At 42.6% G+C, this 18,587-nt stretch overlaps 1 protein-coding gene across 4 annotated transcripts in view; it reads right to left on the bottom strand.

Annotated features, from left to right (window-relative positions):
• ablim2 (actin binding LIM protein family member 2) overlaps positions 1-14,071 on the bottom strand; it is a 74,012-nt gene extending 59,941 nt beyond the window's left edge. For 2 of the 4 annotated variants that reach the window (XM_062982061.1, XM_062982062.1), the window contains exon 1: positions 13,899-14,071. In XM_062982061.1, the coding sequence (XP_062838131.1) occupies positions 13,899-13,914 (16 nt within the window). In that variant the 5' untranslated portion in view covers positions 13,915-14,071. The remainder of the gene's footprint in view (positions 1-13,898) is intronic. The other 2 variants (XM_062982063.1, XM_008115915.3) reach the window with 2 other exon arrangements.
• Between the last annotated feature and the right edge of the window lie 4,516 nt (positions 14,072-18,587).

Raw genomic sequence — 18,587 nt, 5'->3', positions numbered from 1 at the left:
TAGCTGTGTGGAAGGGCCTTGAGTCTACACTGCCATATAATCCAGTTCAAATAGGATAATCTGTATTTTATAGGCAGTGTGGATCAGGCCTAAGGGCACTCTGCCTGTGCCCTAGGCGCCATTTTGGCTGAGGGAGTTGCTAGGACACAAAGGGGGCGAGGCCTAAAGGCAGCGGGGGGGGGGGGGGGGGGCTAAAAGCAGCAGGGCATACCTTTCTGACTGGCAGTTAGGGGGAGAAAGGCTCTTTCTCATCCTCTGTAATTTGGACTTTTTTCTAGGTTTTTTTAAATTGAAAGACATATCTTGGATGATTATGTCTTTTGTGGCCAAATTTGGTGTGATTGTGTTCAGTGGTTTTGTTGTTTACTCCATAATAAAATGCCACATTACATTTTATATATATATATAGATAATGTGCATGCATTCTGGTCAGAGATATCCCAATTACAATAATGCTTTGCATCACATATCTTCACCTCTATTTGCTACAAGCACATGCTATTGTTTTGGTTGCTGTTGGGGTTTTTATATAACTGCTGGTTCTGATAAATTTTCTGGCCTTTTAGTTACAACACTGTGTTCTGGTCTAGTATGGGAGGAGGTCCTTGGTGGTGATGTCATGACCAGCTCGGATAGTGAGGACAAGGAGTTGCTAGAACAGTGGTTCTGAGCCTGGGGTCCCCAGATGTTATTGGCCTTCAACCTTAATAGCTGGTAAACTGGCTGGGATTTCTGGGAGTTATAGAATAAAAACATTTGGGGACCCTAGGTTGAGAACCACTGTACTAGAAGGACCAGCAGAGGAGAAGGAGGCCAGCAAGTCCCAGGTGTCTGCACTCCCTAACCAATGCTGAAGATGAACCTTCAGCAGAAGCAGACACTCCCCAGCAGTCTAAGCAAGCCGCTCTTGAGGAAGCTGGAGTAAATATGTTTGAGCAAACTACAGAAGAATTAAACATACCCACTAGGGGTGTGCAAAACGGCACGGAATCAATTCTGTTTTCATTTTGAATTTTGGGTGCTCCCCTCCCCGCATTGTTTTCAGGAAGATCCTTCCCAAAATGGAAATGGAACTCAGGGTTCCAAATTATGAATCCAAATAGTTCTCCTAATCTCCAGAAATCTTCCCAAAAACAGAAAGGGGGGCGGCACCCAAATTTCAAAACGAAAACAGAATAGATTTGCACACCCCTAATACCCACACCTCTAAAGCATCAGACAGTGTATCAAAGGTTTGGGATATTAGCTGAAAAACACTCACTAATCAAGTAGCAGGAGACCTTAAGATATTAAGTTTTCAGTGTTGTGACTCTTTTGCAGCAGACAAAACGGTTATCTGACTCAAATCCAATACCTGTTTGGGCAGTGGTTTTCAACCTGTGGGTTCCCAGATGTTTTGGCCGTCAAGTCCCAGAAATCCTAAGAGCTGGTAAACTGGCTGGGATTTTTGGGGATTGTAGGCCAAAACACCTGAGGACCCACACGTTGAGAACCACTGCTCTAATTTTGGCTGCTTAGACTTTGGATCTCGGCAATGGCTCACACATCTCTGTGCTTTGTGCTTCTGACTTTGGTATTTTTCCAGCTTGACTTCCAAGAACTTTAGAATTTGCTTTCTTTGATGTCGGATTCCTGACTTTGGCTGGCTCGTTCCTGTTGTTTGTTTAAATTAAGCTCCTGATAATGTGGCTGAGTTTACAACAGGTGACACCATGTGTTACTGTACTGGGTGACACCAACCCTAGTGACCCCAGTAATGTTCTCTTGAACATGATTCCAGTAAATAACTGTATGAACCATGCCTGTGTGTTTGTTGGAAATATCACCACACGGAAAAATCAACATAACTACCGCAAATGTCCATGGACACTTTTATTTTCAGAGCTAAGAGAAAAAAGAGATAGCATGAAGTATATGAAGAAGCATTTCTCCAACCCCAGAGGAAGTAAGAAATCACCTCAACTGAAATTTAAGACTAACTCACAAGTAAAATGTGGTCTCTGACAGGAGGACTTGTCTCAAGAAGGAAATGAAACTGTATGATAAGATACCCAAGGCTACTTAGGGGCCCAGATGTGTGACAGGAAGGCCAGAAGATGAGTTAAAGGTTAAACAATGGGAGGATGAGCAAATAGCAGGAAAAGAGGAGAGGCCTGAAGAAAAATAAATCTTTGAACTGGGGAAAGGAGGCTTTAAGGTTCCAGCAGAACCTACAAGAAGTAAATACAGTAGAGTCTCACTTATCCAACATAAATGGGCCGGCAGAATGTTGAATAAGCGAATATGTTGGATAATAAGGAGGGATTAAGGAAAAGCCTTTTAAACATCAAATTAGGTTATGATTTTACAAATTAAGCACCAAAACATCATGTTATACAACAAATTGGACAGAAAAAGTAGTTCAATGTGCAGTAATGCTATGTAGTAATTACTGTATTTACGAATTTAGCACCAAAATATCACAATGTATTGAAAACATTGACTACAAAAATGCGTTGGATAATCCAGAACGTTGGATAAGTGAGACTCTACTGTACATTACTGGCAAGATGATGATGAAGAAACAACAGAGGGACTGAGTAGCACTGAGAGGAAGAATAGCCAAAAGCATCTGGACTGAGCAGTACTTTAAAAACAACTGTTGGCCAGGAGGCAAGCTTCCGTTGGCAAGCTCCACGGAAGGCTATGGGTTCATTTTTTTAATCACCCAAACAGAGTCCACATGGCTTTCAAAGCTTTGTGGCTGACAGGAATGTAACAGGTGCCACTTCCCTTATCAACAGAGGGGAAAAACTACAGCTGTTACATTCCTAGGCAGCATATTTCACTCCAAGGCACAGAGACCCAGCTGAAGCAATCTTGCTGGAGAAACTAGGCAAGCATGTGTGTTACTAAAGAGGAAATGTTGACTTTTTTGTCCTCCTCTACACCATCACATAATGTGGGATAGGAAACAGATGAACCTGAGGCATCCAGATGACGTTTCAGGCTAATCATTTCAAACTGGAATAAATAAACTTGATTATCCACTAGGCTTGCCTTTCTTTCTTAGAGACTGGAAAATGAAACGGAAGAACTTTGGAGAGGAGATTCCCCGCTCCTCCCTTTAAAGCTCTTTAGTTTGACTTTCCTGGGAGGGGACGGGGAGATCCCCATGCCCACCCCTGCCAATCGATGGGTAATCCAGCAAAGAAAGAAGGGTTTTAGCCCTCTTTATGGTTAAGGAATGCAAAGAAACCCGGCATTTTAAATGACGGTTTTCTTTTCATTTGGGCCAGTGTATCAAGTAGATTTGTTCCTCATCTTACCTTGTCCCATGGAAGAGTTTCCATTTAACTCATGGTAATTAGTTGATGCCAGATAAATGTAGTTTCTGGTTGCTTGAGAGTAATAGTTAAAAATAGACCTAACCAATACTATACTCCATACTACTGTATACTATAACATCTGTATTGACATGATATTAATACTACTACTACTACTACTACTACTACTGATATCCGAGGCACCGGCATTCAAATTAATTTGAACCTGCAGCAGAGAGTTCCGCAGATCCATCGCAAAGGAACAGAGCGGGACCGCAGCGGACTATTATTAAAAGCTCTTTTTTTTCTCTTTACTTTCCCCTTCCCTGAACTATGTAACAAATTCCCCCCAATAAAAGTAGCATTCATTTTGTAACAGTAACACTCTCTATCTGGTTATTTTGTGTCTTTCCTTGACTCCTTTTTACATGCAATCCTCCCCCTCCCTCTCACTAACCCCGTCCGCCCTTTAAACTCTGGCTGAGACTCCTCCGCCATAGGTTAATATGACGGACGATACAAATTGGCTCATATCTCTATCAAAATTACCCCTAGCACGCTCTTCTTTTAGTTCTAACACTTCCTAAGGCTCCTGACCCAAGGACCACCAGCGGAACCAAAATCGGTCCAGTTCTCGGCACCTCATCAGCTGACTGACAAACGGAACCGACTGCTCTTTTCAAGCCAGACTGCTCTTTTCCAGCCTTATCCCGGACTTTCCTCTCCCCGCGACCCGCGGGATGGTTTTAAGAGATCACCGGTCCTTTCTGTGAACTGTGGATGATGGATCGCTCTCCCTGCTGGGGAGATATAGTTCTCCAAGGACCTTCACCCTCTCTACAGCTGCCAGGAGGGTGCCTGGACGGGCGCCCTCCACGTTTCATTCACACCTTCATAATTTTATGTATGAGAAGAACACTTTTCCCAAACCTACCCCTGAACTTATGAAATCCTATACTTCCAAAGACTGCAACTCACATGTACCTCTTCCCCTTGCTATTTCTATGAATTTCTTCCACCACAGATGAACTCTTCTCCCAATGTACCCGTGTATTTTTATATCCTATGAACTTGGACACCCTCATGAATTACTATTATATGAATTTCAAATCGTTGGGCTAACTTCATGAATTGTAAAATAATGCTGCTAAAACTCCACTTTTATGAATTTCCACGCTGGGTTCTCCAGATGTTATGAACTTCGTTCTTATCAAATATTTTCAATTGTTTATATCATTCATGATTCCCCTTTGTGAAATGTAACTCACTTTTATGAATTCTCCCTTATTTCCATGAAATCTATCTATCTGCCTATATGTATTTGTACTCTTTGGAATCCCCGGAAAATATGTATTTTTCCCAGCCTGGGTTATATTCCAACTTTATTTTATTTTTCATTTTATTTCATATAATTGTCAAATCATGAAATCAAATAGGAAATATTTTGAACTCAACATGAACTCCAGAACCTATCCCATTTCCTATGACCCAGGCTTCCTTTCCCAAAAACAAAAGGATAATCTGCCACCGCTAAATCCAATCAAATTCAAATTGCATGGACAATATAGGGCTTGAGTCACCGAATTCGGAGTTGTTGACCTAAAAGTGATTTGCCCCAAGGCAAACATTGTCATAGCTCACCCAAAGAAATATCCAGGACACCTCAGGAAGGCGCCCTGCAGAGCCTGTCGATATGGCTCATCACCACCCATCTTTGCTTCCATCTCTGACACCCCAAGGCATATCTAAAATCTGTATACGTGACAGAAACCCGGACGTCCTTGATTGCTGCCATTAATAAAATAGCACCCTTTAGAAATCAGTCTAGCAGGACTTAATCCTCTGGTTCCTGTCTCCGTCACCTCATTGTTTCGCTAACTCCCGCCTTCTCTCTCCTGATTGGCCCGAGTGGAGACGTAAGGCAGCTTCCTATTGGGCCAACGGAGCGAGGCGGGAAACGAAAGCCCGCCTCGTTCAACCTTCTAGCCTATCAACGATCAGATGGGCGGGGAAGCAGGGCAGGAAATTCAAGGGGCTGTCAGACTGAAATTTTGTATAAATATGGCTTTATTTTGATTGTGTGGTACTTCTAGTAAGTCGAATGATCGCTACTAGAGTCCTCTTCAGCTGAATTGCTCAATAAAGACTTCTTGGCGGATTTTCCTTCAACTTTGGTGGACCTTCTTCATTTCGGCTTCAGGCTGTATTGCAGCTCGTATTTTCCTTTTGGCTCCGCCAAGGTCCGTTCTCTCAGGACCGGATCGGGTCTCTCCTTAAGGGCCCCGATCCCCTAAAACGCGGTCGACAACACTACTACAATAATAATAATAATAATAATGGCAAGCAAAGACAAACATAATCTAATGTAATACAATTTTGTGAATACTGTATGCAATTTTAATTTTTACAAAATTGCCGGTTGCTTGAGAGTTCCAGTTGCTTGAGTTAAGAGTCTTCTGTATCATAGCAACATAAGTCACTAGGGCCCCTTCCGCACAGCTGTATAAAATCCCACATTATCTGCTTTGAATGGGGTTATATGGTAGTATGATTTCCCTCTGATTCCCTACATGGAATATCATCAAGTCTAGAGTTAACTAATTTCAAAGCCCCAATGATCTCATATTAAATCTGACACATTTCAGTCATTTCATTAAATAATTGAAATTATTAATTTAAATGGGAAATAATTATGGAAAAACAATATAAGAAATACCCTGACTGAAGTCTGGAAGGAGGAATAAAGTTGTAGCGAGAGAAAAACAGACAATTGGATAAAATCAATTAATAAAATAAAACAATTAAAAGTTGAGGAAATGCAATGGAAAATACTGACAAAATGGTATAGAACTCCAGCACAAATGGTTTACATAACGAGAACCGCCTCAAAACAGTGTTGGCATAACACGGGAAAACCGGAGCATACACCCACATGTGGTGGGATTGCGATAAAATACGAAACATCCATAAAATATTTAAGAAGGAAATGGAGGAGCTATTAGGGATAAAAATTGATTGGAATAAAGCACAATTCTTCATCCAGAAAGTTGTGGGCAATGGGGGATTCAAAGAATGGGACGGAATATTAAAACACATGTTAGATGCAATTAAAGCCTCAGTCACCCTAGGTTGAAAGGACTAAAAGAAATGGGATATGAAAACTTTGTACAAACATTTAGCTGACTACCTCCTCCAAGATTATATTAGCAAAAGGAAAAGTTATTCCAGGAAGGGCCAAACCAGAAAGACCTGGGATGCAAAATGGAAAGGTCTTATTTCTAGAACAAAGGGGAAAGATAAATATAAGGAACTAAACAAGATTATCTCCATGATCAAACAATCATAATAAGCATAGCAAAATTAGTAAACTGTTCCCAGGGGGAGAGAGGAGGGAGAAAAACAGGAAAGGGTGAAAACCTTGGTCTAGGATAATGAAGAGAACAAAGTGTAACAATATCTTGTCTCAATCACTTTTAGGAACCTTAGGCTGATTGATAGGTATAAGATTAATAAGACTTTTAGTTACAGTCAATTAATTTTGTAGTGTTTAAACTGTAGAACGGCCAGAGAAACTAGGGGAAATGAATGCTTGATCATGCTGATGTATGGATATTCAGGAGTATTCCTGTAAAGGAATAAATGTAAATTGTTGTACTTGGAAAAATAAAACATCCCATAAAAATTTAAATGGGAAAGAGTTATGGCTTTTTAAAATGGGTTTCCATGTTTGTGTGTTGGGCATGGAATTGGTTAACAGTTATATCCTGAAGCTGTCCTAAACTACACATTTTAAAGCTGGTCCTTTCATATCTCCATCCACAAATTCCTTCTTGTTCTGGACTTGCATGTGGCTTCATCCTACTACCATAAGAATAGTTTCATGCTTGTGGTCATGATTTCAGCATCTCCTGGAAACTTATATGGCCTACTATATACACAGTATGGAATTAGAAGGAAGGTTTTTGCATGCTCCACACACAAATCTTGTGTATGTCTGTGAAACATTTAAAATTGTAACTAATATCCTAGACTTTATCAAATCCACCAGTTTTTATTGACAAAGAATGCTCAGATCTAAAGGCTTTGTAATAAAGCTCTCCAAAAGAAAAAACTACTGGAGAAGAAAGTATAAATTATTCCGAATTCCTTACCAAAAACAGTTTTACAATATATACTCAAGTTTAAGTCTAGAAACTTTAATAAAAAAACAACCCCAAAAATACTGGGTTGATTTATTTTTGGGTAAATGAACAACAACAACAACAACAACGTACTACCCTCCTCTGCTTGCAACTCAAAACGGGTTACAACAGTGCTTCTCAACCTGTGGGTCCCCAGATGTTTTGGCCTTCAATTCCCAGAAATCCTAACAGCTGGTAAACTGTCTGGGATTCCTGTGAGTTGTAGGCCACAACAACTGAGGACCCACAGGTTGAGAACCACTGGGTTACAACATGGTTAAAACAGGCAACATTGGTGATTTCTTTCCTCCACAGAATGACCTTGACTTATCCATAAGTAATATCAGAATTCATAATTTTGGTTCCCAAACCAGCTCATGAGTATATATGGTACATTTTCTTAAAGGTATGTAATTTCTGACTAGCTGTAGAAAGAATTCAACAATTCGTTTATAAATCTTCAGTGGATAATGTAAGATCACATTTCTGATCCATAGGAAACCCCACCAAAACATAATTTCTGTCCCCATATGCAAGCTATACAGGAAATGTGCAATATAGATTTCACGTATAGTTGCTTCCATTGTGCCCCTCGCATTTGGGTATACATTTGCTTCTTCAATCCAACTTTCATTCTTATGTTTTACTATGGATCATAACTAGATAATGGTAACACCCAGCTTCAAGTCCAGCATGACAACTGAATCCTAAATATAGTTATTTGGAAGCAAGCCAGTGAGATTATCCTCTGAGCGAGTTCTTCAGCTTGACAACCAATGTCCTCCTGAGAACTTGGGGTGGAGAATTTTAAAAGGGGAGCCAGAAATAGAGAAGAGAGTGAGGAGAACAGAAGGTAAGAGATACAGAAAGACTGAATCCTCCAGAGCTTTATGGAGATCTGGAGCGGGGAAATGGTTGTTAATTATTTTTGAATGAAACCAGTGGGTGTAATCCAGAGAAACCGCAGTATCACAAAGAAATGCTTTCAAGTATCTGAAATTACAAGATGCTTTGGAAAATAACCCACAACCTCTTTGCAGTTCATAAATATTATGAACAATGTTTTGTGGCTGTCAAACAATGTCTGCCAGCTTGTCAGTTAGACTTATTGTATGAATGTAGACCAATTCTTTGGTATACTGTTTCTGTGCTCTTCTACATTTCTGCTAGTTCCAGACATTTGATCAACCAGAGACAGCAGGAGAACTAAGGGTTTTTACCACACTTTTGCAATTACTTCTTTGATAAAACCACATCAGGATCTTAATCAAGGATACAAACAACAGTGTGAAAGAGAATCCTTGGTAACTGTAATTCCAAATCGAAGCCATATATGCATCCCACCAATTACAGTGCAATACAGCACAAAGCTACCATTCTAAACTGGTATGTTGTTTCTTCTTATTTGTGTATTTGGAGTACTTTAAAGCAAACCAATTGAAATTTAATAAATAAGAGAAGTGCTGACTGTTTAAAAGGATGGGTCTGCAAGATCTAAATGCAAACAGCTGACTTGACAAGGAAGGAGGAGGATGAAGGGAATGAATCCAGGCCTCTATTAAACAGGCAAATTATGAACAAGATGGATTCTGTAGGTTTGTTATTAATTTGAATCTAATATATGTAAGTCGGACATTTTTTAAGTGTAACTCCAGCCAAATATATATTAGCTTTGGATGGCATAGGGAAGGGTTAACACCTGTGTGGGTTTGTTTTGCTGACTGTGTCCTTGTTTGGAAGATTTCACCTTACTTTCAATCCCTGTGATAATTGGATTTGGAAAAATTTGGTTTGTTGTGGAAACAAGGATTGGTGATAGAGCTTCAGTGGAGAACCCCTCTTCCCCATGATAATAACTCTTCCAGGTATGGATTTCCCTTCCGAGGGGTAAATTCATCTCACTTCTTGTTGCCTCACCCTGTTGTTAACTATGAGTCATTTGTAATAAATAATAATAATAATAATAATAATAATGACCCAAAATGCAGACTGTGCAAGGAAACCGTTGAAACAATTGATCATATCCTCAGCTGCTGTAAGAAAATCGCACAGACTGATTACAAACAGAGGCACAACTATGTGGCCCAAATGATTCATTGGAACTTATGCCTCAAGTACCACCTCCCAGCAGTAAAGAACTGGTGGGATCACAAACCTGCAAAGGTTGTGGAAAATGAACACGCAAAGATACTGTGGGACTTCCGAATCCAGACTGACAAAGTTCTGGAACACAACACACCAGACATCACAGTTGTGGAAAAGAAAAAGGTTTGGATAATTGATGTTGCCATCCCAGGTGACAGTCGCATTGATGAAAAACAACAGGAAAAACTCAGCCGCTATCAGGACCTCAAGATTGAACTGCAAAGACTGGGGCAGAAACCAGTGCAGGTGGTCCCGGTGGTGATTGGCACACTGGGTGCCGTGCCAAAAGATCTCCGCCGGCATTTGGAAACAATAGACATTGACAAAATTACAATCTGCCAACTGCCTACTGGGATCTGCACGCATCATCCGAAAATACATCACACAGTCCTAGACACTTAGGAAGTGTTTGACTTGTGATTTTGTAATATGAAATCTAGCATGTCTATCTTGTTTGATGTCATACAATAAAATAATAATAATAAAAACAACTTTATTTCTATCCCACCGTATCTCCTGAAAGGGACTCAGGGTGGTTTACAACAAAAACTGGCAAACATTCAATGCCATAAAAACATAACAAACACATCAAATCATAGACAGTCAAATGAACAACATCAAGGTATACTTATAAAACAGCTCAAAAATAACAAATGAAAATTTAAATAAACAAATGGGGCGAATGGGACATAGTAAGTCAGATGTTTATAATTCTGGGACTGCTGTATTACAGTCAGGCTCCCATATCCATGGATTTGACTGTCCATGGCATGAAAATTTTCTCTCTCCCCACCTCAAAACAAAAATTCAAAAAGCAAACCTTGATATTACCATTTTGTATAAAGGATACCATTATATTATGTTATATTCCTAACAGCCAGTAAGCTGGCTGGGATTTCTGGAAGCTGAAGTCCAAAGCACTGGGAGGGGCAAAGTTTGCCCATGCCTGATCCTAAACCCAAGTCCAGCACTCTGCCCAGTGGACTGCCCTGCTCCAGGGGTAAAGATGTTGAAATCACACCCAGGGCCCTTCCATACAGCCATATAACCCAGAATATTAAGGCAGATAATCCACAATATTTGTTTTGAACTGGGTTATCTGAGTCCACACTGCCATATAATCCCATTCAATGTGGATTTTATACAGCTCTGTAGAAGGGACCCCAGCAAATGAAAAGGCAAGCAAATTAGAAAGGAATGGGTTTGTGGGCTCTTGCGTGGATCCTCCCTCTACCAAGTGAACTGATCGTACTTAGTTTAATCCATAAAGGAGTGGCTCTGCAACCACTCAAAATGAGGGGGAAATAATCAGAAAAGGGGAAACTACTGCTGTGCTTGCCACAAAGGGGTGGAAGAGGCATTGCGAGTAAAAGTGAAAATATAGAATCTGGAGCAAAGAGACAGTGAGGGAATGATGACTTAGGGCTCATCAAGACTGCCACAGAATGCAGTTCCAAATACAGGCAGTCCCCAAGATAAGTTCTGTAGGTAAAGGTAAAGGTTTCCCCTGACATTAAGTCCAGTCATGTCTGACTGGGGGTTGGTGCTCATCTCCATTTCTAAGCCGAGGAGCCAGCGTTGTCCATGGACACCTCCAAGGTCATGTGGCCGGCATGACTGCATGGAGCGCCATTACCTTCCCGTCGGAGCAGTACCTATTGATCTACTCACATTGGCATGTTTTCGAACTTCTAGGTTGGCAGAAGCTGGAGCTAACAGCGGGCGCTCACTCCGCTCCCAGGATTTAACACACTTCGCCACCGGGGCTTAGAATGTACCTAAGTTCTGTAGGTACATTTTTAAATTGAATTTGTATATAAGTTGGAACAGATGCATATTTAAAGTGTTAAAGTGTTATTTCATCCAAATGTGTTTATGATTATGTATATATGTGTGTATATACACTTTGGATCGCATAAGGGAGGGTGAACACCCCTGTGACATTTACTTTGCTGGGTTGCTGTGAGTTTTCCGGGCTGTATGGCCATGTTCCAGAAGCATTCTCTCCTGACATTTCACCCACATCTATGGCAGGCATCCACAGAGGTTGTGAGGTATATTGGAAACTAGGAAAGGGAGGTTTATATATCTGTGGAAGGTGCAGGTGGGAGAAAGAACTCTTGTCTGTTAGAGGCAAGTGTGAATGTTGCAATTAATCACCTTGATCAGCATTGAAAAGCCTTGCAGCTTCAAAGCCTGGCTACCAGTATTAAAAAAAACTCTAAAATCAAGACAGTAAATAAAGAACAACACTCAGAGGACTGGGGAATTCCAGACAAGATACAATCATGGCCAGTTAACACCACCCAATAAAGGCTCCCCCAGGCAGGAAACAGCCAGACCTGGAAGCTGAAAGACTATTCAATGCTAATAAGCTGGCCAATTAATACATTCACACTTGCCTCAAACAGACAAGAGTTCTTTCTCCCACCCTGGACATTCCACAGGTATATAAGCCCCACTTGCCTACTTTCCAAAAGACCTCACAACCTCTGAGGATGCCTACCATAGATGCAAGTGAAATGTCAGAAGAGAATGCTTCTGGAACATGGCCACACAACCCGGAAAACTCACAGCAACCCAGTGATTCCGGCCATGAAAGCCTTTGACAACACATTTGCTTTGGTGTTTGTGACCCTGTTTGGAAGATTTCCCCTCCTTTTCTGTCCCAGTGAGAATTGGATTTGGACAAATGTGACTTGTTGTGGAAACAAGGCTTGGTGAGAAAGTTTCAGTGGATACCCCTTTGCCCCATGATAATATCTCTTCCAGGAGTGAATTGAGACCCTTCCACACAGATATATAACCCAGAATATCAAGGCAGATAATGCACATTTTCTGCTTTGAATTGGAATATATGGCAGTGTGGACTGAGATAACCCAGTTCAATTGTGAATCCTCTGCCTTGATATTCTGGGTTATATGGCTGTGTGGAAGGGCCCTGAGTCCACGCTGCCATACAATTCAGTTCAATGTGGATTTCATGGTAAAGGTAAAACTAAAGGTTTCCCCTGACGTTACATCTAGTCGTGTCCAACTCTGGGGGTTGGTGCTCATCTCCATTTCTAAGCCGAAGAACCGGCATTGTCCATAGGCACCTCCAAGGTCACGTGGCCGGCATGACCGCATGAAGCACCGTTACCTTCCCACCGGGGCAGTATCTATTGATCTACTCACATTTGCATGCTTTTCGAACTGCTAGGTTGGCGGAAGCTGGGGCTAACGGGGAAATCACATCACTCCCTGGATTTGAACCCGCCAACCCTTCCTTGGGTCAGCAAGTTCAGCAGCTCAGTGGTTTAACCCACTGCGCCACCACGGGGCCCAATGTAGATTTCATAAGTAAAGGTAAAGGTTTTCCCCTAACATCAAGTCCAGTCGCGTCCAACTCTGGGGGTTGGTCTCATCTCCATTTCTAAGCCGAAGAACCGGCATTGTCCGTAGACACCTCCAAGGTCATGTGGGAGGCACAACTGCATGGAGCGCCATTACCTTCCTGATGGGAGCAGTACTTATTGATCTACTCACATTGGTATGTTTTCGAACTGCTAAGTTGGCTGAAGTTGGGGCTAACAGCAGGTGCTCACTCCGCTCCCTGGATTCAAACCGCCAACCTTTCGGTCAGCAATTTCAGTAGCTCAGCGGTTTAACCCGATGAGCCACCAGGGGGCCCGATGTGGATTTCATAAAGCTGTGTATATGTTAGTCTGGATTTTATGCATTTGTGTATATGTGGATTCATATAGCTGTGAGAGAAGTTTACCAATGAGTAGATGTCTCTCAGGGCCATTCCACGCATCCCTATATCCCGGAATATCAAGGCAAAAAGTCCCACATTATCTGAGTGTGGGCTCAGAAAACCCAGTTCAAAGCAGATATTGTGGGATCGCCTGTATATGCCTGTCCTCACTGTTGAGAAGGGGCTCTTCCACCCCAAAGGCCCTTGGAAGCGGAGACAATGACGTGGTAGAGCAAGGGCATGGGAGCAAAGCCAAGGATCACGCTCCGAGGTTGCTGAGGTTCCCTACGGGGGCGAGCGGGCGGAGACTGACCCACATCGCTGCCGCAGTCCCCTCGCCTTCCTCCCCTCACCCGTTCAAGCCATCACTCGGGAAGGATGCTGAGACAGGAAGGCGGCGGGGTGGCGGCGCAGCATCTTCTTCCCCGCGACACTCTGCAGGGAAGGGGCAGCACCAGATCCCCCCACCCCCACCCCCAAATAGAAAACCAGATCCGCATTATAACGTGACTCCGGTGCTTCTCCTACCTGTCTCGGTGCTCATGTCGGCCAGGCGGGGGGAGGCATCCCCCGGGCACCTGTCACGCGGCTCGGCCCCAGAGTCCAGCCACAGCAGACGAGGGCGGAGAGGCGGGGGGGGGGCAGCTTCTCCGCCAGGCGCGGCTGCGATTGGCGCTGTCGGGCGGGCTCCGGGGGCGGGGCTTGTTGCTGCGGGAGCGGGGAGAGTGACAGGGCGCGCCTCGCCCCACGCGCGGGAGGGAGAGGAGGGACTGCAGTGCGGGCGGCGCCACGCCAGGGGTGTTGTTGGGACACAAACCCAGCTCGATTTCTGGAGCCTCGCCAGCTTGCCTAGTGGACAAATGCCTCTGTCGCTGAGCACACACACCCTCTCCCTCCCTCCCTGTCACGCACGCCTTTTCCATGGGCATTCATCAAGCGCCCCCCAGGGACAGTTCCCTTTCAAGTCATCCTGCCAATAGGGGGTTATTCCTTACGTTTAGGTGGAGTTTTCCCCCTCCAGTTTGAATCCTTTGCTCCATGTCCTTTCCAGACAGGCCCTATATTCCAAGATCTGTTTTCCGTTTATCCCAGATTATCTGGCAATGCGGATTTAGGGCCCTTCCACACAGCCCTGTATCCCAGAATATCTGCTTCGAACTGGGTTAGCTGAGTCCACACTGCCATAAGAATTTTTTTTCTTATGTTGCTTCTGGAGTGAGAGAATTGGCCGTCTGCAAGGACGTTACCCAGGGGACGCCCAGATGTTTTGATGTTTTTACCATCCTTGTGGGAGGCTTCTCTCATGTCCCCGCATAGAGCTGGAGCTGATAGAGGGAGCTCATCCGCGCTCTCCCCGGGTGGGATTCGAACCTGGCAGCCTTCAGGTCAGCAACCCAACCTTCAAGTCACAAGTCTTTTATCCCCTAGGCCAGGGGTCCCGAAACTAAGGCCCGGCCCTCCGAGGTCATTTACCTGGCCCCCGCCCTCAGTTTTATAATATAATATATTGTATATACATATAATATTGATAATAATATTATAATGTAATACAATATAACACTAATAATATTACCATATAATAATATTAATTATATATCCTATATTACATATAATATTACTAATAATATTACAGTATAGTGGTATAGTTCAGTATAGTAATATATAATGCTAATATTGTGCTATGCTAATAATATAATATATTGTATGTACATATAATTTGTAAGCCACTCTGAGTCCCCTTTGGGGTGAGAAGGGTGTGCTACAGATGTAGTAAATTAACGCAGTAAATAAATAAATAATAAATAAATACATTTTAGACTTAGGCTCGCCCAAAGTCTGAAATGACTTGAAGGCACACAACAACAACAACAACAATCCTAATTAACTTGACTATCTCATTGTCCAGAACACTTCCCATTGAAATCCCGATAAATGTATGTTGGTTAAAATTGTTTTTATTTATAAATATTGCATTGTTCTTTCATTGTTCTTGTTGTTGTTTTTGCACTACAAATAAGACATGTGCAGTGTGTATCGGAATTTATTTGTATTTTTTTTTCAAATGATAATCCGGCCCCTCAACAGTCTGAAGGATTGTGGACCGGCCCTCGGCTTAAAAAGTTTGAGGACCCCTGCCCTAGGCCATCGGAGGCTCCTGCCATAAGAATAATGGATATATATATATATATACAGTAGAGTCTCACTTATCCAAGCTAAACGGGCCGGCAGAAGCTTGGATAAGCGAATAACTTGGATGATAAGGAGGGGTTAAGGAAAAGTCTATTAAACATCAAATTAGGTTATGATTTTACAAATTAAGCACCAAAACATCATGCTATGCAACAAATTTGACAGAAAAAGTAGTTCAATACACAATCATGTTATGTTGTAATTACTGTATTTACGAATTTAGCACCAAAATATCATGATATATTGAAAACATTGACTACAAAAATGGCTTGGATTATCCAGAGGCTTGGATAAACGAGACTTGGATTAGTGGGACTCTACTGTATATAGCTACTAGCTGTGGCCAAGTATGGTGGTATGGGAAATAAAGTATAGAGGAATTGGTGGTAGTTAAGGTAAAGGGTAAATGTTTTACCCTGACATTAAGTCCAGTCATGTCTGACTCAGGGGGTCAGACATGACTGGCCCTGATTGTTTCCTTTGTGGAATTTCCAATTTCCCTGCTTTCAGAGTGTTGCTCTTTATTTACTGTCCTGGTTTTAGAGATTATATTGTTCTGCATTATTCTATCCCAGTAATTATTTCATTTGAAGTAGAATCTCACTTATCCAACATTCGCTTATACAATCTTCTGGATTATCCAACGCAGCCTGCCTTTTCATAATCAATGTTTTTGTAGTCAGTGTTTTAAATTCATTGTGATATTTTAATGGTAAATTTGTAAATACAGTACAGTAGTCTCTCACTTATCCAACATAAACGGGTCGGCAGAACACTGGATAAGCGAATATGTTGGATAATAAGGAGAGATTAAGGAGAAGCCTATTAAACATCAAATTAGGTTATGATTTTACAAATTAAGCACCAAAACATGTTATGCAACAAATTTGAGAGAAAAAGTAGTTCAATAGGCAGTAATGCTATGTAGTAATTACTGTATTTACGAATTTAGCACCAAAATATCATGATACAGTAGAGTCTCACTTATCCAACGTAAACGGGCCGGCAGAACGTTGGATAAGCGAATATGTTGGATAATAAGGAGAGATTAAGGAAAAGTCTATTAAACATCAAGTTAGGTTATGATTTTACAAATTAAGCACCAAAACATCATGTTATACAACAAATTTGATAGAAAAAGTAGTTCAATACGCAGTAAGGTTATGTTGTAATTACCGTATTTACGAATTTAGCACCAAAATATCATGATATATTGAAAACACTGACTACAAAAATGCGTTGGATAATCCAGAACGTTGGATAAGCGAGTGTTGGATAAGTGAGACTCTACTGTATATTGAAAACATTGACTTCAAAAATGCCTTGGATAATCCAGAACCTTTGATAAGCGAGTCTTAGTTACCTCTAGACTGGACTACTGTAATGCGCTCTACGTAGGGCTTCCCTTGAAGACGGCCCGGAAATTACAATTGGTCCAACGCTCGGCAGCCAGATTAATAACGGGGGGGCGAGTTACAGGGAGAGATCTACTCCCTTGTTTAAGGAGCTCCACTGGCTGCTGTTCATTTTCCGGTCCCAATTCAAGGTGCAGACCATCATTTATAAAGCCCTAAACGGTTTCGGACCCACCTACCTTCGTCACCGTATCTCCTACCATAAACCTGCCCGATCTCTTCGATCATCAGGGGAGGCCCTCCTGTCACCACTGCCTATATCTCAGGCCCGCCTTGTGGGAACAAGGGAGAGGGCCTTTTCTGCTGTGGCCCCCCGATTATGGAACTCACTGCCCATTGAGATCAGGCAAGCCCCCACCTTATTAGCCTTTAGGAAAGATTTAAAAACGTGGCTCTTCCGTTGCACTTTTGGAGAGTAACTGTCATATACTTCTTTTGTTACTCCCCCCAACATCTATCCTTGTCAAGACCCAGGCTACAGAACACCAATAACCATGCACAGAGGCCGGATTCTATCTAATATCTTTATTATAGAAATATATAAAGTCAATAAAAACAAGTGAAGAATATAGTTCAGAAGTAGACCTTTCAGGAAAGGTCAAATATAGTCCAGGAAAACAATGTCCAATATGTGATATTAGAGTCCAAAGTTATAATCCAATAACCGAAACACACACTTTGCCAAGCATAAGTGTGGGGAGATGACAAGGTCTTTTAGTCCATTGAAGCTTGACAACAAGGCTGGAAAACAAACTTGATACTTGGCTAGACAAGACTTGATACGAGGCAACAAGAAGCAAGAACAAGGTCCGTGGCGAGGTCCGCGGCAAACGTGAAACAAGGCAGGCTTGGAACTTGGTCCTGGAAACAAGGAACTGGGGATTACGAAGTCCACACACGATCTCACTCCTCAAGCTGACGAGTTGACTCCGCAAGGTTTCCTTCGCGGCAAAACACCTAAATAGGGTCTCGTTTCCCGCCAGAAGAACACTTTCCCTGGAGAACTAGAAGTGAAACCCAACTCTGTCCAGATGCATGACTCCTTAGAATTTCCCAAGGGAAGCAGAGCTAATCAGCTAATTGTTTGGCTGAGATTCTGAGGCTCCGGCGATTCGCCTCCCTCGCTCCTCTATCTCTATTATAATTGTCCTTTCAAGAAAACGGGGGAGAATTCTGCCCAAGGCTTGTTTGGCTGACTTCTTGAGGGCAAACATCCTCCAGGTGCAGAGGCTCCGATTCTGGCTGAACCGGTGGAAAACCCATGTTTTCCTCTTCGTCTGCCACAATAGTGCTAGGAACGGGACTACAAGGCCCATGAGACATCACACTATTCCCCTCCTCAAGGCCCCTCTCCAACATGGGCCCTCTCCGCAGGGCGCGGGGCCGCGGCTTGGCAGGGTAGGCCTGATGGAAGCAGCGGACTAAGTCGGGGGCATGGACTGTGGAAGCATCTTCCCAAGAGCGTTCTTCGGGGCCAAAACCCACCCAGTCAATGAGATACTGAAGGCGGTGGCGATGAAAGCGAGAATCCAAAATGTCCTGAACCTCGAATTCCTCCTCCCCGTCCACCAAAACAGGGGTGGGGGCCGGCCGGTTCGCATCAGGGCGTACA

The sequence above is a fragment of the Anolis carolinensis genome, chromosome 5 (genome assembly GCF_035594765.1).
Source record: "Anolis carolinensis isolate JA03-04 chromosome 5, rAnoCar3.1.pri, whole genome shotgun sequence".
NCBI lineage: Eukaryota > Metazoa > Chordata > Lepidosauria > Squamata > Dactyloidae > Anolis > Anolis carolinensis.
This window is presented reverse-complemented; position numbering and strand designations above follow the sequence as displayed.